Below are 25720 nucleotides of genomic sequence, written 5' to 3' on the forward strand. Positions count from 1 at the left end.
TACATATGGTGGTGTAGGATGACTGTGATTGGCTGAGAGTGTAGCCACACCTACTGGCAGGTCTTAAAGGATTGCTCCTAGCCAGACCAGGTCATTCTGGACTGGTCGACCTACTTGTGATTTGCTCCAGTCTTTTAGTTAATAGAAGCCTTGGTTTGGATCAACAAGCTTTTGGTTCTTTCGACGCGCATTACAAGGGTCAAACTGTGAGCAGCTGACCAGGTCAAGCAGCATCTGTGGGGGCAGAAGGCAAAAGCCAACATTTCTGGAGAGACCTGAGGGGAGGGTCCAGAATGGTTGAACACAGAATCCAGGAACAGACCACTCAGCCCATCAAGCCTGCTCCCCTCTTGGTGAGGTCACGTCTGATCTGCCGGAGATGCAGCTCCACCTCTCTGCCTTTTCCCTGTCACCCTTCACCCCCTCCTGGGTAAACCTCTGTCTCCCTGGGTCTAAAACATTGGTTGAGAAGCCTCTCTAATGCTTTCCTGGGCAGAGAATTCCCTGGATTCACCGCTCTCTGGAAGAATCAGCATCTCCGATCTGCATTGTACACAACATCCAAATCAAACTAAAACCTTGCTGCTTGCTGACAGATACCCCTTTATACCCATGCGTCCATCCTGAAACTTCTTAAACACAACCATTGTATCTACTCCTGGCAGCCCGTTCCAGGTACCCACCACTCTCTGTCAAAACATCGCCCTTAAACTCCCTCCCCCTCACCTTAAACACGTCCTCTCATATGAGAGGCTTTTACCCCAGGGGGAAGATTCTCACTGTCTACCCTATCGATGGCTCAGCATTTTATAAACCTCGACCAGGTCTCCCCTCAGCCCCAGACACACCAGAAAAAACAACCCAGGTTTGTCCGAATTCTCCCCATAACCCCTCGCCTCTAAACCAGGCAACATCCTGGGCAAGGAGTAAAACTTTTTGTTTTGGAGTAAAAGTGTTTCACTCCATTCTACTGTAAACAAAAGTGTGAAATCTCTTCGAGGGATGCCTACCCTGAAGAAGTTCTCCTCCACTTTATTTTGCTCATTCCTCAATGAACGTCTCAAGCTCGATCGTTGGTTATGTATCTTTGGTGTACAAAGTATGTTGTTTGACCTGCTGAGTTTCTCCAGCATTGTGTTCTAACGTCCTGGGAAGCCTCTCCCCTTTCCAAAGCCCCGCATCCTCCAGAACTGCACACAGTGTTCCAAGTCCAGATTGACCCAAGTTTTATATCGCAGCAACGTGAACTCCTGACTTTTATACTCAACACCCTACCCAATAAAGCCTAGTCTATCATACACCTTTATCACCCGCTCTATCTGCTTGGCGACCGTCAATGAGCTGTGCATCTGGTCCCCAGAAGTAAGGATGCACTTCAGATCCCACCGAGATTGCCTTAAGTATCCACCAACTAAAGGTTCTGCATCCCACTCCCATACTCACGTCTGTCCATGGCCTTATGTACTGTCTCACCAAGACCACTTGTGAATTGGAGGAATAACACTTGATTTTCCGTCTGGGGACTCTCCAGTCAGATGATATTAACGTCAACCTCTAGATTCCACTCACCTGCTCTCCTTTCCCCCTCCCTTCCCTTCCCCCTTTCTCTCAGCTCTCCACCCCATTCCCTCTCTATTCACCTGGGCATCCCCCCCTCCCCCTGCTTGCTGCAGTGCCCTTCCTCCCTTCTCTACCTATTACCTTTTGCCTTTGCAACCACACCTCTCCCCACTCCTCCCCCACTCACCTTTTAATTCGGGTGCCTGCCTACACTTTTCCATATCTCGATGAAGGGCTCAAGCCCAAACCGCTGGTTATGTATCTCTAACTTTGCTATATGAAGAACACTGCTGACTTGCTGGATTATGTTTTTACTTGGACCTCGGTGTCTGCAGACTTTCATGTTTAACTAAAATCATCACCTTGTTTGATATTCAGAGATGTCAAAGTGTTGACAAATGATGACATGATCACAGATTCTTCCTCCGGACAGACTGACAGGTTCTGAAAGAATGGAAACAACTTGTTAGATCTCAAGTTGAGCGTCTACGGTATTGCGTTCTGCCCTGATCACCTTGTTACAAGAAGTCCGTGAATGCTTCAGAGAGGAAGCAGAGAAGGTTTCCCAAGACATCACATGGTTCGGAGAACACGTCTGATGAGGAAAGCTTGAGCGAGCTAGGGCGAAGAAGGGTTAGGGATGAGAGGCAAAAATCGTTTAAATAGCCAAGCCTTCTTCCCAGGGCGACAATAACCAATACCAAAGGTCATCTGAACAAGGTTAGGGAGGAAAGTTTAGGGGAGATGTCAGACATATGTTTTTATAAATACACGAGAGTATGTGGGCCTGGAATGCATTGCCAAGGGTGGTGGAGGCTGGGACAATAGGCACATTTAAAAGACTCTAGACAGGCACATGGATTAGATTGATGGAAGAGTAAGTAGGTCAGCACAACCTTGTGGGCTGAAGGGCCTGCACTGTGCTGCTCTATGTTCTATCAGAGAAGGCCATTTGGGCCATCGCGTTTAATGATAATGATCCAGAATTTATTGTCATTCACGTTGTATCATGTACAGAGGCACCAAAATTCTTTCTTGCTGCAGCCAATCAGGTACTTACTGAAAACACAACTATGGTAGTGAGATTTAATTAAAAAGAAATAAAAAATATTAAAGATAGACGGACGATATGTATTGAACATCACCATAGTGGAGCTGACAGAAGTGGGACAATGACAGCGTTTAATAGATGTTTGGACAGGTCCATGGATGGGAAAGGTTTAGATGGACCAAGCACAGGCAAATAGGGTTCACTCAGGTAGGATGGGCACTGGGAACTTGGAGCTGGGTCTGAGGATCCGGTTTGGGAATTAGGGATTGGGAATTGGAGAGGGTACAGGGGACTATGGCTTGAATTAGGGATGGAGGATTGTGGACCTGGATTGTGACAGATAGCTGTGTATCGGAGAAATTTGGACTGAGTTTGGAGTGGGGATTAAGATGGGGTTTGGGAATTGGAAACTAGGGAATGGGAACTGGTGAATGACAAATGGGTAACAGTCGTTGGGGATTGGGGACAGGGGGTGGGGAGGGGAGATGGGGAAAGAGGGACGGGAGGGACGAGGGATGATGAACTGGAGTGGGGACGTGATGGGACAGGTGTGAAGGGATCAGCTCTCTCGTCCATTCCCATGTTCATTTCCTTCCCCCTCTGTGGCTGCTTCCTACCTGAATGGTCTCATTGAGGGTGACGGCGTCGAAGTGCGACAGGTAGACGAGGAAGTAGCGTTGCACCACCTTCCTGTAGGTGCGTAGTTCCCGACGAAGCTCCTCCATGATGAACAGCAGCTCCGCCACATTCCTAAGAGAGAAATGGGGGAGTGAGCAGCATCCCCGCAGCCTCTTCGCACTACTCCTGCTGCCCCAATTTGCTTCCAACACCTCACACTTGTCCGGATGAAACTGCCCATCTCTGATCTCCATCCTGTCGTTACCCTCAACACTGTCTACTTCCCACCATCCCAATTCAACAGGTCCCTGCTGCCCAGAGTGTGTCCCCCACCTCCCCCCTCGAAGTGAGCGGTAGATGCCCCTTCCTCACCCGTCTATGTAGTCCTCCGGGGTCTTGGTCTTGGTGATGTGGTTGGCATGGCGCACCAGCCAGGAGATCTCATCACGAGACAAAGACAGGGCCATGAAGACAAAGAGGGCCTGAGCGGGAAAGCAGGGAGAGTAGGTCACAGCTGGAGTCCCTCACAACTCTGTGTGAGGAAGTTCCCCCAAACATCCCACCTTTCACCTTTAACCCATGCCCTCTCATTCTGGTCTCACCCAACCTCACTTTCCTGACCCTTGGCCCCTCACTGAACCTCTCAATATCCCCCTATATCCTCTCTGCACCCAATATCTCCACTTAGTTCCATGCTGCCCCAAATTGACATCCTCTTTTGGAGCCCCACCCTGACTGCCAACCAACCGTGATCCCTGCAGACCCCTAACCCTCCCTCAGACCATCACCTCAATGCAGACCAACTGCTTCCCCTGCAGATCTTGACCCTCCCTCAGACCCCCACCCTGTCCTCACCCATCCCCCCATGGAACCTCTTCTTGAACTCATCCCCTGTAGACCCTATTCCTGACCTCATCCCCCGTTGTATCCCCCCACCCCCATAGACCCTCTCCCTGATCTTGTTCCTTCAGTCCCCTCCCCCTGTCCTACCCTCTAAACCCCACCCCAACCCCCCCCCCCCTGCAGTCTGTCAAACTGTGCCCTGTACCTTGGGTCCAAGAAGCCCCGGCTCCTGGCCCAGGACAGTGCTCAGCTCCTTTGCTGCATCCCGCAGGAAGTTCCGTCGCTCCCGGTGCACGGATCCACTGGAGGAAGGGGGAAACGGACATAGGCCAGGGTCAGCAGCTGGGCCGAGATTGGACCCCCATCATGGGCATTCCCACCGGTCTCCACAGCATCAGGAAGGGGCCAAGAGTTCAGGGAGAGGGACTAGGGGGTTGGGGGGGCTGTCAGGGGGATCATGTAGAGGGGCTTGGGTAGTGAGGGGGAGGGGCTAGGGGAATTCAAGGTGTTGGGGAGGGGCCATGGATCAAGGTGAGGGGTCGGAGGTCAGGGAGGGTGGAAGTATCACCAAGGAGGTCATTCATCCCCATACACATGGGGACTCATGCCTACACAACCCCCTCCAACCCATAGACCTCCATATCTCAGACCATTAGGGTGTATTATGGTTTTGAGAAACTTGGGCCGGACAAGGGAGACTGGGAGCATCCCAGGTGGGACAACCTGATGTGTTGGGGCCAAAGGGACTGTACCCCAGCAGGGAGGGAGGGGCTGTCCCCAGTCCTCTCTCTCATCCCTCTGGCCCTGGGTTACCTGCTGGAACTGGCCTGTTCCCGACACTCCTTCACCTCTCCCAGCCGCTTCCCATACCTGGAAAAGGAGAGGAGCCCACCATCAGTGCCAGCTTGGAGGATGGACTTCAATGGTGAGGGGGTCTCAGTGGGGCAGGCAGCATCCACAGAGGGGGGAGATGCACCAGAACCCTGCTCCGGGAGTGAAAACGGACCAGAACCTCGCTCCGAGAGCGAGGATGGAGTGGGAGGGCAAAGCATACTTGAGAGGGGAGTTGGAGTCAGTGGGAGGAAGGTGGAAAGGGTGGTGGGCATTGGGAGATGGTGATTGGTGGAAGCAGCGAAAGGGAGCAGATCGAGCCAATGTGGGGGGGGAAGGGGAGGAAACTGCTACAGGAGGTATATTATAAAGTTGGGGCGGGTACAGAGGTTTCTGACTTCTGAAGTTTCTGCCAGGATTCGGGAACTTGAGTTATCACGAGAGACTGGAAACACTGGACTGGTTTTCCAGAGCGTAGGAGGTCAAGAGGAGCGTGGGTGAGGTGAATAATCAGGAGCGGGAGGATCTGAGACAGGAGGGGGTAACCATGAGGTGAGGGGTGGGATTTAGACAGGAAGTGAGGGGACAGGCCTTCACTTAGAGAGGGGTGGGCACAGGGAATGAGCTGCCGGATACAGTGGTGGAGGCAGGGACGTGAGCCTCCTTTAGAAACGGGATAATTCTGTAAGTGGGAGGGACAGTGGGGGTGGGAGATGGGAAGGGAGGGGGATGAGTTGCAGAAGGTTGGTAGATTTGCCCAATTCAGGCTGTGAGATGAGAGCTGCAGGGCAGGGATGTGGGAGTAGGGAAGGACAGCCGGAGAAGATGGATCAGGCAGGTTCCATGACACCGATAGAAGCAAGCTGGATCAATGGATTGGATGGAATCAGGGATAAGGGCCTTACGCAGGCAGGCGGGTCTGGTGTGGGGAGAAGGGAGAATTACGGCCCTGTGTCACTGATACTGTCTTACCCCTTCATGTTGTTGAACAACTCCTCTGTGGCCTTGTGGTGGAACAGGACTTCGTCCCTGAAGAGCTCAATGCACAGACTGCACTGCATTGCCTCCTTCCACAGCACCAGGCACGTTCGCTCCGAGTTCAGGCCGCTGGGACAGAGCAAGAAGCCCACTGCAGCAGAACAGAGCAGTGACAGGTCAGGGGTGGTCCCACTCTCTCTGGGAAAGCCCTGCTCTGGGGCCACTTCAGCCAAGCTCACCGCCTGGTGTGCAGAGAACTAGGGGGCACAGGGACAGGAGAGGCCATTCAGCTCTTCCCAGCCAGCTCCCAATCTGGCTGATCATTTGGCCGCAGCAGGGAGTGCAGGTGCTGGAAATCTCAGGCAGTCAGTGAGTGGGTCGGACAGCATCTGGGGTCTGTCAACCTCCCATCATTCTCCTCCCTGTGACAGACCCTCTCCCATGCTCCTCACCTGTCCATATCAGGCAAGTTTATTATCATCCGATTGTACTAGAACAACCTGACAAAACAGTGTCTCTGGTCCTCGGTGCAAATCATACAAGACACACATCCAAATGTAAAAGACACACAAACTATACACATGGAGGACAAGTATTTCATCAATGCCAATAAATATTGTTTCGTGCGAGCAGTTCCTTGGGTCGTTCACCATTCTCCCTGCCCGAGGGAAGAAGCAGTTCCTCAGCCTGGTGGCGCTGGCTCTGATCCTCCTGGATCTCTTCCCTGTTGATGGGGGGTGGAAGGGGTCCTTGATGATTTTGCGCACCCTCTTCAGCCAAATGATCCCAGTAGATCACGTCAATGGGGTGGGGGGGGGGGTAGGAAGACTCCAGTGATCCTCTCTCTGCCACCCTTAGGACCCTAAGGGTCTCATGGACCTCTAATCCACTTCTCTACAGCATCTGTACCCACACATGATGCAGCTGGCCAGGACGCTCCTGACAGAGCTCCTGTAGAAGGTTGACATGATGGTGGCCTTGCCCACTTCAGTCTTCTCAGGAAGTGAAGTTGCTGTTGGGCCTTCCTGACAAATGAGGAGATGTTGCGTGTCCATGATAGGTCATTAGTTAAGTGAATTCCAAGGAACTTAGTTCTCTCCACTACAGAGTTGTTGCTGTGCAATGGAGGGTGGATGTTCCTGGTCCTCATGAAGTCCACGAACATCTCCTTTGTCTTGCCCATGTTGAGACTATTACTCTCAGACCAGATCACGAGATTTTCCACCTCTTCTCCCTAGGGCGATTCAGCGTTGTTGCTGATGAGGCCGACGACTGTTGTGTCATCTGTAAACTAGATGAGCACCCAACCCTATGGCACTCCCTCACCACGGATTGTCCCTCCTCAATGGTCCCATTGTCCCACCTCCCTGCCTTCTGTCGGGGAACTGATCCTCTCTCTGTGTTGATGCATCTGCCAGCTCCGAGTCGGCCATCTGCCGATCTGTTTTACCTGGTTCACCTTCCCCCTCCTCCAAACACAGATTCTGTCCCTCTCTCTCCAAGCCCATCTGAAGGGTGGGAGGAAAGCAGAACCCTGGGGAGAACGTACAAATTCCTTATAGACACCGTAGGGTTTTGAACCCGGGTCCTGATCACTGGCGCTGTAACAGCATTGCGCTAACAGCTAGACCAACCATTCAAATCCCATGTCTGTCTGCTCCCATGAGAGGCCAGAAATGTATGCACTGGAGATACCTACTGATAATCCACTTCTCCATCACCTCCAAGGACAGATATTCACATGGCATCTGCAACAAAGGCACACCAATGTCTTATCACTTCAGCTTCCACTCACTGGCAACCAATACCGCCCTCTCAATAGGAGCCCACCATTCACTGACCCATGTTCAGCAGCTAGACTTGTACCTTCAGGTACCTGGGATCCACGTAACAGAGAATCAGTTCCTGTGCCGGCACCTCGAGGCAACCACGGGAAGACACATCAACGCTTTCATGTTCTGAGGACCTCCCCCTCTCACCAGAGAGACACATCTCTATCACATCCTGTTCCCGCACAGAGACCTGACCTCTCTTCCCCGTCTGTGCAGTGAGACTTCCTTCCCGTCCCTGTGGAAAGACTTCTCTTTCCCATCCACGTGGTGACACCCCTCCTCCCTGTCCCGTCACCACAGATACACCTCCACCCTATCCCATCCCTGCAGAGAGTTATCTCCACCTCGTCCCGTCATGACGGAGAGGAGTCAGACCCTCGGACACACTCAAGTCTGGGTATCGACAGGAATGAGAATGTTGTTCTAGACATCCCCACCCCCCCCCCCCCCCCCCCCTTACTGTCCTGAAACTTCGATCCCTGTGACTGGGATATTCGTGGACATACTGTGGGGGAGGGGGATCACTGATTCAAAGGAGAGGTCACCGGCGGTGGAGAGATCACGGGCGGCAGAGGAAGGGTGACACACTGAGCCTTACGGTGCTGGACGTGGTGGGCTTGAGCATGGAGCTGGCAAAGCCGATGACACTGAGTAACTGGGCCCCTCGCCACTGCTGGGCACCCATATTCCGCCGGGGGAAGAGGTCGCGCAGAGACATCACAGCGTCCATCAGCAGCTGCAACAAGACCATGGCAGTGAACATCCACGACATTCCCCCTCACTTCATCCCGCCGCTCCCCAACACATTGCCACACCCCTGAAACGTCCCCATGCTACACCCCGCTGCTCCCCAAGACGTCCCCACCACTCCCTGACACATAACCACATCCCCACGCCTTCACCCCTCCGCTCACCGACACGTTCCCATGCTTCACCCCGCCGCTCCCCAATGCGTCCCCGCCACTCTGACACATCCCCAACACATCCCCACGCTTCAACCTGATGCTCACCGACACGTTCCCACGCTTCACCCCGCCGCTCCCGAATGCGTCCCCGCCACTCCAACACATCCCAACGCTTCACCCTGACGCTCACCAACACGTTCCCAAGCTTTACCCCGATGCTCCCCAACGCGTCCCCGCCACTCTGACACGTCTCCAACACATCCCCACGCTTCACCCTGATGCTCATCGACATATTTCCATGCTTCACCCCGATGCTCCCCAATGCGTCCCCGCCACTCTGACACGTCCCCACGCCTTCATTCCTCTGGTCCCTGACATGTCCGCACCGCTCCACGACACGTTCCCACACTGCACCCTGCTTCTCCCCGACACGTCCCCACCACTCACCGACATGATCCCACACTGTACCCCACTGTTCCGCGACACGTCCCCACGCTGCTCCCCTCCACTTTCCGACACATTCCCATGTTCTTCACGCTGCAACCCGCTGCTCCCCAACACATCCCCAACATGTGCCCACGCCCCTCACAATTCATCCTGCCGCTCCGAGACACAACCCCACACATGCTGTTCAGTGACATGGACAGTGACGAGCTGGGCCTGGTCCGGGACACAACCACGCAAACATCGGTGAGGTGAGATGTGGGTCTGGGTGTGACCCTCCCACCCTCGGACTACCAAGGACGGGGTAGGATGCCTCTTGCTTGGCAGCGGGATGGGGCAAGAGTGCCTCACCTTCCAGTGGGGTTCAAACTCCTCGGTTAGCTTCTTCAGTGGATGATCATAGTCCACGAGCATCTGGCCCAGGCGGGAGTAACTCATGTCGCTGGTGGGACAGAGAGACTGTTAATGGGCAGGATATGTCCTCACGGAGCAGTGTGGGTGGGGGAAAGGAGGTTGACTGAGGGGGAGAGAGGAAGGTGGGGGTGGGGTGGTCAGGAATGGGAAGGGGGAGTTCAGGGTGGGGAACAGGTGGAGGGAAGGGTGGGGGAGTGGGGGTGAGGTGCGGGAGGAGGAGCGGGGGCGGCGACGAGGGGGAGCGGGGGCAAGGGGAGAGTGAGGGGGAGCGGGGGCAAGCTGGGGGGAGGGCGGGTGAGGGGACTGTGCGGACCCCAGCGACAAGCTTTTTCCCTGCAACCTGTACCTGGTGCCGTTGGACATCTCGTAGGCGCAGTTGTAGAGTCCGACCAGCACCTTGCGATCGTCAACACGGGCCATCAGCAACACGAGGGACATGAAGGTAGTGACCAGGTCGAGGTAACCCTTGGTCAGGTCATAGTTCATACTCTGAAGGGGGACAGGCACTAATGAGGGGGGGTGGGGGGTTTTACCTGAGATATCCAGACCACTCTAGCGAGAATTCAGAAGAACCGTGGGGATGAAGGGGGCTTCCAGAAACATTCATGTTGATGAGGGGGATGGACCGGATCGAGGATGGTGAGCAAGTAACATGGCCTCAGGGTTCAGATGGAGATGAGGAAGAACTGCTTTGCTAGATAGTGTTTCACTGAGGCGTAACCAGTTGAGGGGATAAGACCCCAAGCCTGGATGGAATCGGTCCCAGGCCGTGAAATGGGAGGGTGTTGCAGAGGAGAAACAGACACGGCAATCTGGAGACAAACACCCTCCATGGGACGAACTCAATGGGTCAAGCAGCGTTTGTTGGGGGGGGGAAAGAATGGTCCGAGACCCTTCCTCGAGACTGGGGAGGGGGAGAGAGGAAGCCAGTGGAAACAGGACAGGATGGGAGGGATAGAACGGAGTCCTCGTGTGGGATCAGTGAATCAGGGAGAGGAGAAATGCGATAGATGGGGAGGGAGAAGGGGTGGGGGGGGCCAAGAAACCCCAAGGATTGGGGTGGAGTGGAATGATTCCCACAGGAGGGTGAGAAAAAGGCTGTGGTGATGGGATCTGAGCACGAGACCGGGGAAAACAGAGATGCAGGGGGTATGGAAGAAGAGAATCCAGTGGAGATGGGGTGGGTTGGGAATGGGTGCTGGGGAGGGTTAGGGGCACCAAAGGGGTAGGGGGAGAGGCAGGAAAGGAGGGGATGGTTCCCTAGAGTGAGGACACTCATGGCCTCATCACTGGGCCCAGACACAGCAGGAGCTGAGTTTCCTCTGGGTTTCATGGGAGGGGGTTCAGAATGGATGGGTTAGGGTGAGAGTGGGGAAGGGTGCCCCTGGGAGCCAGTGACGCTCCAGGCGATGGCCTTGTATCTCTGTATGCCCCCTGCCCTCAGGTGTTTGAGGTATCTGGTCACACTCAAGGGAACTTACAATGTCCAAGGATATCTGACAGGTATCCATGGTGTTCAGTAGCTCATACACGTTGTCCTGGGGACACAAACACAACAGGACTCGGTGAGAAGTGGTTCATCATCATACAGAGGCTACAGAGAGTCTGAAATTTTCATGCTGCAGCCCTAACAATACTGGTGACGAAAATTCCAAGCAGTAAACTAATTCAATTAAGAGATCATAAATATTCAGTTATCCTCATGTAAGAAAGTGGCTATACATAAGTACAGATTGTCCTTTTGTTGGAGTAGTCCCTGAGTAACGAGTAATGAGGTGAGGTTCAAGAGGCTGATGTAAAACACGAAAATTTGCAGACACCGAGGTTGAAATAAAAACATAACGCTGGAGAAACTCAGGTCAAACAGTGTCCAAAGATAACGTTTTGGGGTTGAGATTCAAGAGCCTGATGGCTGTTGGAAAGAAACTGTTCCAGAACTTAGAGGTTCTGGTATTCAGGCTTCTGGACCTTCTGCCCGAAGGGAGTGGTGAGAAGAGGTTGTGACCAGGGTGATGGGGGTCCTTCATGATGTTGGTTGCCTTCTTGAGGCAGCGTCTCACGCAGATGACTGCAACAGGCAGGAGGTGGGAGCCAGTGGAGGATTTGTTCCTTTCTGGAATTTTCTGCATTCTTGGGCATTCCCAGCCAGTCGGTGGACTTCCACAAAACAGTGGGAGATCTTCAATGGAGTCTCTGCAGACAGGCAGAATCTCCTCAGCCTCCTTGGAGAGTGGGGGTGTTGGGAGAATGAGGGCTGGGGCCTGCTTTCGTTCCTCAAGCCACCCCCCCCCCCCCGCTTCTGCGACCATCAACACTCCCAGTTGGGGCCAGAGATTAAACCCCCTAACATTTCCCCCCCACCCAGACCTGATCTGGATATGAACCCAGGTACAATCCCAAAATGCCCATCAGACACATGAAGAATCAACTTCCAACTTGGGACAATGTGCCTCCAAATTGACAGGTCCTGAGTGTTAAAGTGTTCCAGATCAGGACACTAGCCCCACAGCTCCAGCTCGTCAGCACCCAACCACACGTCTTCCTGCGTTAGTTCCTTATCCTATCATCTCATCTCCTCCCCCAAATCCCTCCATCTCCTCCCCTAAATCCCTCCCACCCCTTTCCCATCCTCATTTATCCCCTTCCACCTTTTTTTAAATTTAGACATACAGCACAATAACAGGCCATTTTGGCTCACGCGTCCGTGCTGCTCAATTTACACCCCATTAACCTGTACTCCTGATAAGTTTCGAACAATGGGAGGAGACCAGAGCCCTCAGGGAAAACCCTTGCGGACACGGGAAGAACGTACAAACTCCTTACAGACCGCGCGGGATTCGAACCCTGGTCCCGAACGCTGGCGCTGTGAAGACGTTGCACTAACCACACTAACTGTGTTTCCCATCCCCTCTCTCCCATCCCCTCTCCTCCCATGCCCCTCTATTCCCTCCACAGAATGAGCCAAGGAAACAGAGACACTCCGTGGTGGGAAAGGAAGAGGGAGGAGAAGGCCAGACAGATCAGTAAATGTTCACAGTTGATGCTGAGGTGCTCACATCAGACACACTGCACCATGTACAGATGCAACAAGATTATCGCTTGCTGCCAGCGAACAGGCACTTGTTTAAAAAAAGCAACAAAATCAGGCTCTGGCCTCCCACCCACTGTAGACAGGGTGTACGGCACAGACACGGGGCCGATGCCTACTCTGTGGCTCCACGTTCTAAAGGCCACCAAATGGGTTCATTGTCAACTAGATGGTGGGGGGGCAGCAAAGGGCCTGAAGCAGAGACCACAAAGCTGCCACTGGCCTCACGGGGGAGGGAGCTGGCGTCATAAAGGAGTGAAACACGAAAGTCTGTAGACGCTGTGATTGTAGGAAGAAAAATGCTGGAGGAACTCGGCCGGTCTCACAGCGTCGATTGGAGGTAGATATATATAAAATAAATAAAAACCTTCTTTAAAGGCCTCAGGTCCGAGACGACGGTTATATATCGTTACCTCCTATGGACGCTGAGAGACCAGCCGAATTCCTCCAGCATTTCGTGGTGTTTTACGAGGATGATGATGGACCCCATTCCTCTGCTCCTGTCAGAAGCAGAGGCCTGAAGTCCAGCCCGTCCAGGCAGGAACAGACCGATGCGCGGAGCATTCTGTTCTGTCCCTGCTTCACCATGCCTTTGCTACTCATTTCCTGTTCTCTCTCCATCTCCACTTCCTGTCCTGTTCTTCCTTTTTGCTTCAATCTTGACATCAGTGTTGACCTCAGGCTCCAGAAACTCTCAGAAATCCAGGCGAGGAGGGGTCGAGTCTGCACTCGCTGGAATCGAGAAGAATGAGGCCAGGACTTTGAGGAGACATATCAAACAATGGAAGGGGTGGAGATGATCGAGGCATGAAAGTTGTTCCCACTGGCAGGAGATCAGGAAATGGGACACGGCTCTTTGTTGCTTCAGGGACTGACCTTCAGCTGGTCGTTGGAACTGGAACTGGGGGTCAGGGCATCAGGGTTCAGGGATTAGATTTAGGACAGAGATGAAGAGGAATTACTTCTGCCAGAAAGTGGTGAATCTGGGGAATTCTCTGCCCAGGGAAGCAGTAAAAGCGACCTCATTCAAAGTGTTAATGTCAAGTTTATTGCCATCTGATTGCACAAGGACCACCCAACGAAACAGCGTTCTCCGGTCCTCGGTGCAAAACATGCAGACACACAATCAGACAATATTTTTGCAGGACAAGTATTCATCTATAAATAAATGGCTATGAATCTCAGATGGTTAATGTGAGTAGTTAAAAGATCCAGGGGGACAGAGTTTTGCCCAGAAGGGGATGAAGAAAAAGCCGGGAAGTGGAGCAGAGGTCTTGGCAGATCAGCCGTGATCTCATCAAGCGGGGAACAGGCTCGCAGGACAGAGTGGCCCAGGGGTGAGGTGTTCAACTCTCTTGTCTGGGCATCAGTGAGGGGAGAACATACTCTCCCTCCATCAATGCAATCGGCCAGATTAGGCTGTTCACATTTGTTCAGTTTTCCTTCTCTTTCACACACTTCTGTTCATCCGTTTATACCATCACAGGTCTGGACCTCCCATCCACTGCAGACATCTGTGTGAGGTACTGTCTCAAGGAGGCAGCCAACGTCATAGAGGGCCCCATCACCCTGGTCAAAACCTCTTTTTAAAATATTGTATTTATAGTTTTTCCACTCAAACTGTCAATATAATTATCAACATTATTTAACAGTTTGTATTTGTTAATTCCACACAAACTTCTCATAGAGTTTGTTATTTTTATCCCTTCCCTCTAGTCACAACCTCTTCTCACTGCAACCTCCAGGTAGAAGGTCCAGATGCTTGAAGACCAGCATCTCCAGGGTCAAAAACAGTTTCTTTCCAACACCTATCAGGCTCTTGAACCTCCCACGTTGCACTGATCAGGTACGGCTCCCATAACACGAAAGCACCGTTTGCACCAGAGTTACACACTTTCTGTCTTGAATTCTGGTTATTTTGAATATTTAATTATTGATCTGACCTTATTTAATGTCTTTTTAATTAAATAAAAAGAAACTAAGAACGTAGAGCAGCACAGTGCAGGCCCTTTGCTGACCTCTGGAAATATACTTCATCAATCCCCCCCTCCTTCCCTTACAGCCCAGAGCCCTCCACTTTTCTTCCATCTGAGAGTTTTTTAAATGTCTCTGTTGCTCCAGCCTCCACCACCATCCACAGCAATGCATTCCAGGCGCCCACCAGCGTTCGTGTGAAAAGCCTTACCCTCACCTTGTACAGATCTCCCCTAGTCTTTCCTTCTGTTGCCCGGGTTAAATGTGCTGACTATCCACCTTATCCATGCCCCTCGTCATTTTGTATAGGGCGGCATGTTTGGTGCAGAGGTTAACACAACGATCAGGACCGGACCTGGATTCAAATCCCGCACTGTCTGTAAGGAGTTTGTACGTTCTCCCCGTGCCTGCGTGTTTTCCTCTGGGGGCTCCGGTTTCCTCCCACCCTTCAATAACGTACTGTAATTGGGTGGCCGAATTGGTTTGTAACAGTGCTGCATGTATAATTTAAAATGTTTAAAAAAAAATTAAATTCCATGAAGTCTCCTTTCATCCTTCTTCACTCTGAAGAGAAAATCCCCAGCTCTGTTAACCTTGCTTCATAAGACACACTCTCCAATCCTGGTAAATCTCCTCTGCATCCTCTCCATCATGTCCATATCCTTCCTGGAATGAACCATTACTGCCCTGGGTGAGCTGTCCACCTTGTTCAAGCCTCTCATCATCTTTATGGAGATATTTCTAGCCCTAAGTTGCTCCAAAGGGAAAAGCCCTGCTCGCTCAACCTTTCGTCATCAGACACGTCCAACCCATCAGGCAACATCCTGGTGAAATTGGAGTCCTTGCTTTCTGTTGGACTGCAGCAAGGAGGAGTTGTGCGGTATCTGCACACCGTACAGTGTACATGACAATAAGCTCCTCAAAACCACCCTACCTCCACAGCCGTGCCTCAGAGGGTCAGGTTTGCCTGCAGCCCGTGTGGATTTGATGCCCAGACTCACCCGGAGTTCCAGCACCTCCACAAATGTCTGGTAGTAGCTGTTCAGGTTCCTCAGCACATCGGACTTCTCCTTCTGAATGCTGCTCAGCTGATAATGTCAACGGGAAACAGAGGAAGTTGTCACATAGACGGCTCGTCCACTTCCCGCCCCCTCGTCGATGCTGGCCCACAACTCTTGGCACAAGATTTGGGAGAGTGGGACAGAGAGAGGGGGTATGCAGGGGAGGTGGGGGGGGGGGGAAACAACGGACCTTCATTGCTGGAGGGGTTGGATTTAAGAGCAGCGAGGCTCTGCTGCAACTGGACAAGGTACTGGTGAGGCCGCTCCTGAAACACTGCTTCATGTTTTGGCATTACTGGATGAAGGCTGGACTGGCTTTGGAGGCAGTGCACAGGAGGATTACTGCAAATGAGCATTGGGACGTCATGTTGGAATTGTAACAGACATTGGTGGGGCCACACTTGGAACATTGTGTGCATTAGGGAGGGCACAGAGGCAGGAATGACTGGCTTTGGAGGCAGTGCAGAGAAGGTTCACCAGGTTGATTGAGTCATAGCAACATTGGAAGTAGGAAGAGGACTAGGCCCAAATATGGCCCATCGAGCCTGCTCCGCCATTCAATACGATCATGGCTGATCTAATTTATGACCTAACTCCACCTACCTGCCTTCTCCCCATATCCCCTAATTCCTCCATCATGTAAAAATTTATCTACCCGAATTTTAAATATGTTTAATGAAGCAGCCTCAACCACTTCCCTGGTTAGAGAATTCCAAACATTCACTACTCTCTGGGAAAAACTATTTTTCCTCATCTCTGTCCTAAATCTACTCCCCCGAATCTTGAGACTGTGTTCTCTCGTTTTAGTTTCCCTGGCCCGCTCACAAAAACTTCCTACATCTATCCTATCCATACCCTTCATAATCCTATATGTTTCTATAAGATCTCCTCTCATTCTTCTGAACTCGAGCGAATACAATCCTAGACGATTTAATCTTTCATCATAAGTCAACCCCTTCATCCCAGGGATCAACCTAGTCAACCTCCTCTGGACCGTCTCCAAAGCCAGTATATCCTTCCTCAAATATGGAGACTAGAACTGGACCCAGTACTCCAGGTGCGGTCTCACCAGTACCTTGTACAGTTGCAACATGACCTCCCTACTCCTGAATTCAATTCCTCTAGCGATGAAGGCCAACATTCCATTTGCCTTCTTAATAACCTGCTGCACCTGCAACCTAACTTTTTGCGATTCATGCACAAGCCCTCCCAAATCCCTCTGCACAACAGCATGCTGTAGTTTTCACCCTTTATACAATATTCAGCTCTTTTATTTTTCTTGCCAAAGTGGATCACCTCACACTGACTAACATTGTACTCCATCTGCCAGACCTTTGCCCACTCATCCAGTTTAACTCTATCCCTCGGCAGACTCTCCACATCCTCATTACAATTTGCTCTTCCACTCAATTTGGTGTCATCCGCAAACTTGGCGACACCACATTTTGTCCCCTCCTCCAAGTCATCAATGTAAATGATGAACAGTAGTGGGCCTAACACCGACCCCTGCGACACCCCACTTACCACTCTCTCCCAATCTGAAAAACTCCCATTTATCCCGACTCTCTGCCTCCTGTCAGACAACCAATTTTCAATCCAGGCCAATAGACTTCCCCGGACTCCACTTTCCTGTAACTTACTGATAGTCTCTTGTGCAGCACCTTATCAAACGCTTTCTGGAAATCCAAATATACAACATCAACCTGTTCCCCTCTATCCACCGCACCCATTATATCCTCAAAGAATCCTAACAAGTTTGTCAAACAAGATCTTCCCTTTCTAAAACCATGCTGCGTCTTCCTGATTGGACCCTTACGTTCCAAAAATTTCACTATTTCATCTTTAATGACGGCTTCAAGTATTTTTCCAACTACAGACGTCAAGCTAATTGGCCGATAATTTCCAGTCTTCTGCCTCCACCCCTTCTTAAAAAGTGGCGTGACATTTGCTGCCTTCCAGTCTGCCGGGACCTGCCCAGAATCCAAGGAATTTTGGTCTATGACCACCAATGCATCAACTCTAACTTCTGCCATTTCCTTCAGAACCCTTGGATGCATATCATCAGGACCAGGTGATTTGTCTGGCTTTAGTCCCATTAGTTTCTCCATCACTACTTCCTTTGTAACAACTATTTTATCAAGGCCCTCCCCAACATTCGCATACTGACTCTGCACTTGGGCATGCTGGACGTGTCTTCCACCGTGAAGACTGACACAAAATATTTGTTCAACGACTCGGCCATTTCCTCATTTTTTGCTACCAGTTTTCCTTTCTCATCCTCCAAGGGTCCTATGTTAACTCTGGCCACCCTCTTCCGTTTTATATATTTATAAAATTTTTTGCTTTCTGTTTTTATATTTTTGCCAATTTACTTTCATATTCCTTTTTCCCATTTCTTATTACCCGCTTTGTAACTCCTTGTTGTCCCTTAAAGTTTTCCCAATCTTCCAGTTTCCCACTGCTCTTTGCAGCTTTGTACACCTGCACCTTCAATTTCATACTTTCCTTTATTTCCTTTCATAACCACGGTTGATTTTTCCCTCCCTTGCTGCCCCTTTTCCTGACCGGAATATCTTTTTGTTGAGCATTACAAAATATTTCTTTGAATATCTTCCACTGTTCCTCAACTGTTTCATCAATTAGCCTGTGCTCCCAGCCCACTCTGCCCAATTCCTCCCAGCCCACTCTGCCCAATTCCTCCCTCATCCTATGGTAGTCATCCCTGTTGAAGCATAATATATTAGTTTTAGATCTAACTATTTCCCCTTCCATCTGAATGAGAAATTCAATCGTACTATGAGCGCTATTTCCCAGATGGTCTCTAGCTATTACATAATTTACTCTACCTATCTCATTGCACAACACTAGATCCAAGAGAGCATCTTCGCTTGTCACCGGGGTGGGACTGACTCACTTGAGAGGGATCGGATAGAAGCACATAAATTATGAAAGGGATGAGTGAGATTTGGAGGACTGAACTTCAAGAATTCGGGAAGGAGAATTAGAACAGAGATGAGGAGGAAGTTATCCCAGAGAGCGGTGAATCTAGGAATTCTCTGCCCAGGCTCCTCATTCAATGTGTTTCAGAAGGGGTTACAGAGGATAGGTTGAGCTGGCCTTCACTGGGGATGTAGAGGGCAAGGAAGGTATAGGGTGGTAGTGGGGGTTCCAGAGCCAGGACTGGATCACTCACGCTGTGGGTTCGGAGATCGATGGTTGGGAATTTCCTGCTGATGTATTTGATGGCAGGTTCCATGGTTTTCTCCGTCAGATACGGAAGCTTCGTCTGGGGTTCCGAGCATGTCTGTCAGAGGGAGAAAAAGGAGAGATTCCTGATGAAACCTGTGACAAAATATCGGTGGACTGACCGGCCACAACAGAGGCTCCACTCCCACCGTCAGTGCAGGGTATACCAACTATTTCGGAATGCCAATGGCATCCTCGAGTCCTCAGAATTCTTCAATCCAAAGGTAGACTTTATTCATAATAAATTATTTACAAAAAGGAAACTATTCCAAGTGCTCGTGCTTGTTAGATGAGGCATTCTGCCAGAAGACATGGACCACCCCACTGTGTCCATTGAGACCTTGTCTCCTAGTGTCTGCAGGATTCTCCGTGCTGACCACTGCCTTGTGGTCGAAGGTTTTTGTCTGTAAAAGCTTTTCCACGAAGGAGATGGTGTGGCAAAGTTCAGCAGACTGGGACATGGTGCAGCAATGGGGCCAGGCCCATCCTTCACAACACCTGGGACAGCACAGATCGGCACTTGGTGCCCTTGGTCTTTGGTTCCACACATAGCCTGATGAAGGCACACATGATGGTGGTCAAGATGAGTGCCACATTGGGTACACCCTTGCCCCAACTGTCTGGCAACTTGTACTTGGCGACCCTTTCTATCTTGGATCCTCATATGAATGGGAAGACTGCTCTGGTGTTCCCCTAGGGAAGAGGTATGGGGGAATGGGCCACACCTGTGCCACAAACAGCAGTACCTCGTACCTGATAATGAGGTTCTTCCCTGTTATTGAGAGGGAGCCCCGCACTCACAGACCCAATTTTTGGTACTTTTGCAATCCACTCAGACCAATTCTTGTTGTACACTTGGCCTCTCCAAACCAGATCTGACCACCAAGGGTTGGGCCAGTTAATGAAGAGCATTGCTTTGCTCTTGTTCCAGTTTAACCTGGTGCCTGACGCAGACTCAAATTGGCCACAGATGCTGATCAATCACGTCCAAACAGAAGACAGTGACGTTGTCCATGTACAGGGAGGCCTTGACCTGGGCGACTGGTATCGTCAGTCTTCATGCCCTCATCCTTCCTGATGGATACAGCAAAAGGCTCTGTGTGGCACACAAATAAGACTGGGGAGAGAGGGCAACCTTGCCTCACTCCAGACTTGATGGGGAAGCTATCTGTTTCCTACACATTGATCTGGACTGTGATATGGATGTCCATGTAGAACAGTTTAATCCAATTCTGGATTCCCTCCCCAAAGCCCATTTTGGGAGCATGTCCATCACCTACTTGTGCGATATAGGGTTGAAGGCCTTCTCCTGGTCTAAGATCCCTGAAGTCCAGCCATGTGGTCATGGATAGGCTGGGGTGAACTTGACAGTGAATGTGTCTATCCATCCCACCATAGGGCGGGGCTGATGGCTCAATGACTGTGATTGGATGTTGCTGGGAGTGGGTCCCGTTGGCATCATTACATAATGAAGGCAGAGCCAAGAGACAGTACTGATTGGATGTCCTTCAGGTGATGTCTCAGTGACATCACCACAGGGGGGGGGTGAAGGTCAGAGATCGTAGCTGATTGGAGGTCCCTGGAGGTGGGTCCCAGTGATAAGGATGCCATTCATGGTTCCAGAGACGGAGTTGCTTGGACTGAGGTGGGGGGAGGAGTGGTCATTGGAACCCCATCCCAGGGCCAGAATCAGGCCACTCGTCCTTTTGATCTGCTAGCCCATGCCAATCATGGCTGCCATGTTTCCTCTCAACTCTGTTCTCCTGCCTCCCCCTGGCCTTTGACCCATCCCAATGATCCTGTGACCTTTGCAACCTCACTGATTGAGGACTTGTCAAACTCCGTTTAAAAACCCCCATGATGGTTTCAGTCGTTGTCTGTGGTAATGAATCCCATCGACCCATTGCCCTCTGGACCTACTTTATCCTGAGCCCTCTGGTCCCACACTTCCCCCTTCCTCCACCCACACCAAGAAACATCCTCTCCCTCTCCACCCTGTCCTGCCCTTTCAATATTCAGGTTTCTACAGTCCCTTTTTCTACTGGCACATTGTCCCAGGAATTAACAGGAAATTAACTGGGACAGGGTCCAGTAGAAAAGGAACACTGTCCAAATGTTGGTGTCAAATGACATCATTTCACGCCGGGAATGTGAGTAGGGGTTGAGGCCATCAATCCCCAGCTAGTTGACACTGGCCGATTAAACCAGTGGAAAAAGGACAGCAGAAAGTCACCTGTTTCCAGTTGAAGGTGGACTCTCCAATCCCAGAGAAGGAGTGTGTTCAGTGGAAAAGCAGTCAGTGTCCTAGTTAAAGGTGGCCCAATGGAAACAACAAACAAGTTCCTATCCCAGGATGCTGCACGGCCAATTAACTGGGATGTCAGTGGAAAAAGGACTAAAGAGAACCTGTCATCCTCCTAAACTCCAGCGAGTCCAGCCCTGAGCCGTCAAACGCTCCTTGTACGTTAACCCTCTTATCCCTGGGATCATCCTCGTAAACCTTCTCTGGACCCTCTCTGACACCAGCACATCCTTCCTTAGATATGAGGCCCAAAATTGCTTGAAGTTCTCCATATATGGTCTGACCAGCACCTTGTAATGAAAGAGTTCAGTTATACACAGCGTTGCTGCAGACCAACAGATGCATTGCAAAAAATCATGGTATGCTATAAATTAAACATTCAATTACTAAAGTGTAAAATGTGGTTACAGAGGTGCAGATAGTCCTGTTGTGGAGTGGCCACAATCCCTGATCAGTGTAACAAGGGAGCTTCAAGAACCTGACAGCCATTGGAAAGAAACTGTTCTTGAGCCGAGAGGGGCTGGTCTTCAGGCTTCTGTCCAAAGGGAGCAGTGGGAAGAGGCGGCGACCAGGGTGATGGGGGTCCTCTGCAGCGCCTCATAGATGGCTGCATTGCTGGGGAGGTTGAAGTCAGGGATGGATCTAGCTGGGTAAGAAGAGGTACTTATGATCTTTTTCGTATTAATGTTGATATGAAAGGGATAATTAATGACACGACTGTCACCTTTTTTTAAACCAATGACCTGTTCAGCTGAAACAAGTGAGAATTTTGGAGCATCTGTATAACATGAATCTTTTTGCCCCAGGAAGAAGTTGAGGCTCCTTGTTCAATGTGTTTCAAACCCAGGGAGACAGATATACCCAGGAGGGGGTGAAGGGGGAAAGGCAAAGTGGAGCTGCATCCCCAGCAGATCAACCATGACTCATTGGATGGGGTACAGACTTGATGGGCCAATTGGCCTGCCCCAGTGAAACCAGGATCATTCCTTTCTCCCCTTCCTCCAGCAGATTGTGGGGTTGCTGGAGATTCCAACATCTGCAGCCTGTTGTGCACCTCAGACACCCACCCACAACTCTGTGCTGCCCCTCCCCACTCATTGGGGCTCTGGAGAGGAGTGGCCGAGGGGGTGGGGGGAGGTTGCATCTTGCTCAAACCCCCACCTTTCCGCTGGAGGCAGCGTTTCCTGTCCTCCGTGCCGATGGTCTGAGCAGAACTCTGCTCAAGCAAGCAGCTCGCAGAGAGAGCAAACAGGAAGTGGACCTGCATCTCCAGGGCCAGCTGGAAGGGTGGTTTTGAAACAACCCCCCCCCACCCCACCACGAGCAACAGGAACACCCTCCCGCCACACTCACTCAACACGATACACTCAGAGGCACATTCATACACTCACACTAAGTCACAACCTCGTACACTATCGAACAACCAGATTTGCACTCACTCAGACGCTGATAACACACTCATGCACACACACCGATTGGGGAAGTTGAGTTATCGCGAGACTGGAATAACTGGGCCTTGTTCACTGTGTTTGCGACAGAGACTTACGCAGGATGGGGTAAAGGGGGACGGGGACAAGACAGGTTCCCCAGCACATCTGCCATGACCTCAGCAAATAGGGGGCAGAATCGATGGAGCCAATGGCCTGCCCCCGTCCTGATGAACAAGGGTGACTCCTGAATTTTCCCAAGCTCCCTCCACTCACCTTTTTGATGTTGTAGATCCGGACAAGCGTGCCCTTTCCCCGGTCATTCAGGATGGAGAGCCTCTCGGCAAACTTGAGCTGCAGCACTCGAGACATCGCCTGCCCGTCAGCCAAGCCTCACACAGCCCTTCCTCCACAAGCCACTTCCTCCGCCCCTCCCCCTTCCTCCAGCATACCCGATCCCCACCCCTGCTCTGAGATCAGGGACAGCGGGGGCTGGGAGTTCGAGCATGTGGAAGACGGAGTTGGTGGAGGTTTGGCATGACATTGAAAATCTTGACAAACTTCCTCAGAGGTATGGTGGAGAGTGTGCTCAGTCTGGTAACATCACAGTCTGGTACAGGGACACCAATACCTCTGAGTGGAAAGCCCTGCAGAAGGTCGTGGACACAGCCCAGAACCTTACAGGCCAAACCCTCCCCACCAATGAGAACATCTCCAGGGAATACTGCTAGGGATCCACACCACCCAGCACGCGCTCTGTCCTCGCTGCTGCCATCAGGAAAGAGGAATTGGTGCCACAAGACTCTCACCACCAGGTTCAGGGATAGCTGCTCCCTCTCCACCATCAGACTCCTCAACGACACTCAGTCAGGGACTCCTTTAAGGACTCTACACATTATTTATTAACGATTAGCTATTTTTTTTACCTGTATTGCAGTTTGTTTATATTTTATGCATCTTTTTTGAGTAGTGTTTTGTACTACCATTAAGTAGAAATTCTGCCTCATCCACTGGAAAAAGAATCTCAGGGTTCTATGTGATGTCATGTATGTACTCTGACAATAATACTGAGCTTTGGGGAGGGAGCAGACACCCTCACTCCCCAAGATCAAGTACAGTGGGAGCTGGGAGCTCAAGCAATAGGCGACAAAGGAAGGAGACACAAACACCCCTTTATTGGTGTGGGATTGTTGTAGAATGGATTTACATAGATTGGCAAAACATTGAAAGCTGAAGGGCCTGTACTGTGTTGGAATGTTCTCTTGGACATATTCAGTGAACAAGCTGTCAGAGGAAAAAGTAGAGATGAGACAATTACATTTAACAGACATTTGGATAGGTCCATGGATGGGAAAGGTTTAGAACAGGGTGGCCACACTTGCTTAACCCAAGAGCGACAGACAATAAACTAGATGTATGAGAGCTGTAACAATCACACGACCGCAAGGCACGCTCACTAACACTACAACTGAGCAGTGGTTCTTCAGATTCCTGCCTCAGCCAAAATACCCCATAGGCCATTGTGTAGGACGACCCTGGAGTTTCCACCTAAAATGTTGGTTTTGAGTGATACCCTTTCAATAAGACGAATCCCAAATCTGGCGTTTACCGCTGTTGAAAGCAAATCACAATATTTTAATAACAAATTATCATTTGAAGGTTTAAATTTTATTTGGATATTTTAAATTAAACCAGTTGGCTCCTGTTACAGGCCATTAAATGCCTGAACAGAGCCAACAGCAGCTGGACTGGGCAGATGGACCACGCAGGGGAGTGCTGAGACTTTGCAAATAATTAATGGGGTATGTGCAAGGTTGTGTCGGAACCAGCAGGATGATGGTGGCGATGATGTGACTTCATTGGGAAGGTAATAATTTTAGACCTTTTGTAAAGGATGACTGATTTTAGGTGAAAATTTTTAAATTTCGGGATTGAGCCGCACATTATACGTGCTCACAAGCAGTGATTTGGCCACCCCTGGATTAGAAGGATATCAGCCAAGCACAGGCAAATGGGGATCACCCTTTCCAGTTCCTGCTCCATTCCTAATCCCAGCGGAGGAACAGGCACCTTCCTTCAGGTTCCAGGACAGGTCTTCAATCCAGTCTGCATCTTCCTACAGCTCTCATCCTGGGATCTTCCTATGTAAGGTGCGTTAGCCGTTTCCCGAACCAGCCTTCTCCATCCAACCCCACAGACACCTTGAGGTTTTTGTGGGGGGGGGGGGGGGGGAAGAGAAGAGATTTGACATCTGATTGCAACATCCCAGTTAACGTGCCTGGTCAGTGAGGCGCCGAGACACAAAGTCTGACTAGATGGAACACAGAATGAGACAGCACAGGAACAGGTCCTTTGGCCCATTCACCACATCCAAATCAAAGTGAACCCCACTGTTTGCTGACAGATACTGTACCCCCCCCCCCCCCCATTCCCTTCACACTCATGGATCCATCCAGAAGCCTCTTAAACACAACCATTGTATCCACCACTTACTGGCAGCCCGTTCCATACACCCACCACTTTCTGTAAAAACTCTGCCCCACATATCTCCCTTAAACCCCCTCCCCTCACCTTAAACACACATCCTCTCATGTGTGAGGCTTTTACCCTGGGGAAAAGGTTCTCACTGTCCACCCTATCGATGCCTCATCATTTTATAAACCTCGACCAGGTCTCCTGTCAGCTTCCAACTCTTCAGAGAAAACGGCCAAGTTTGTCCTATTACAAGCTCACATTTCATTTAGTCCAACTGTCATGTTAAAGATTAGTGCAAGCTGAGACGGAGTGACATCGGCAAGTATTGCCGATAAATAAAGTGATGCTCTGGAAAAAGAACAATGGTTGCTCATTCAGGAAAAACAAATGGTGAATCATGTGATTCGGATACTTAAAGAAATAGGATTCAGTATTGATCAGCCAGCCATCTGATAAAACACAGATGTGAAGTGACTGTGAAATGGACAATTCTGCTGATTCTCCTTGTCAGAGGAATTATTGAATCACCATGATCATTGTAATGGTCATTTTGATTGGCTCATATCTGGGTAAAGGAAGCAGGAGAATTGCTTCATTGGATCGTGACGATCATTTCATCTGACCGTGCATGGGTTTTGGAAGCAATGTGGAAGTTGAACGTTTCCATAACC

At 50.7% G+C, this 25720-nt stretch overlaps 1 protein-coding gene across 5 annotated transcripts in view; it reads right to left on the reverse strand.

Annotated features, from left to right (window-relative positions):
• The window catches only part of LOC138748800 (nck-associated protein 1-like), a 70194-nt gene that overhangs the window by 27548 nt on the left and 16926 nt on the right, over nucleotides 1-25720 (reverse strand). For 3 of the 5 annotated variants that reach the window (XM_069909566.1, XM_069909564.1, XM_069909567.1), the window contains 13 exons: nucleotides 18793-18903; nucleotides 15540-15626; nucleotides 10958-11014; nucleotides 9823-9965; nucleotides 9414-9504; nucleotides 8312-8449; nucleotides 7581-7629; nucleotides 5876-6032; nucleotides 4886-4942; nucleotides 4278-4374; nucleotides 3602-3711; nucleotides 3229-3361; nucleotides 1923-2004 (listed from right to left, as the gene is read on the reverse strand). In XM_069909566.1, the coding sequence (XP_069765667.1) occupies nucleotides 1923-2004; nucleotides 3229-3361; nucleotides 3602-3711; nucleotides 4278-4374; nucleotides 4886-4942; nucleotides 5876-6032; nucleotides 7581-7629; nucleotides 8312-8449; nucleotides 9414-9504; nucleotides 9823-9965; nucleotides 10958-11014; nucleotides 15540-15626; nucleotides 18793-18903 (1312 nt within the window). Of the gene's footprint in view, nucleotides 1-1922; nucleotides 2005-3228; nucleotides 3362-3601; nucleotides 3712-4277; nucleotides 4375-4885; nucleotides 4943-5875; nucleotides 6033-7580; nucleotides 7630-8311; nucleotides 8450-9413; nucleotides 9505-9822; nucleotides 9966-10957; nucleotides 11015-15539; nucleotides 15627-18792; nucleotides 18904-22850; nucleotides 23000-25720 lie in introns of those variants that run through there. The other 2 variants (XM_069909568.1, XM_069909565.1) reach the window with 2 other exon arrangements.

Source organism: Narcine bancroftii, chromosome 13 (genome assembly GCF_036971445.1).
Source record: "Narcine bancroftii isolate sNarBan1 chromosome 13, sNarBan1.hap1, whole genome shotgun sequence".
NCBI classification, from domain to species: domain Eukaryota; kingdom Metazoa; phylum Chordata; class Chondrichthyes; order Torpediniformes; family Narcinidae; genus Narcine; species Narcine bancroftii.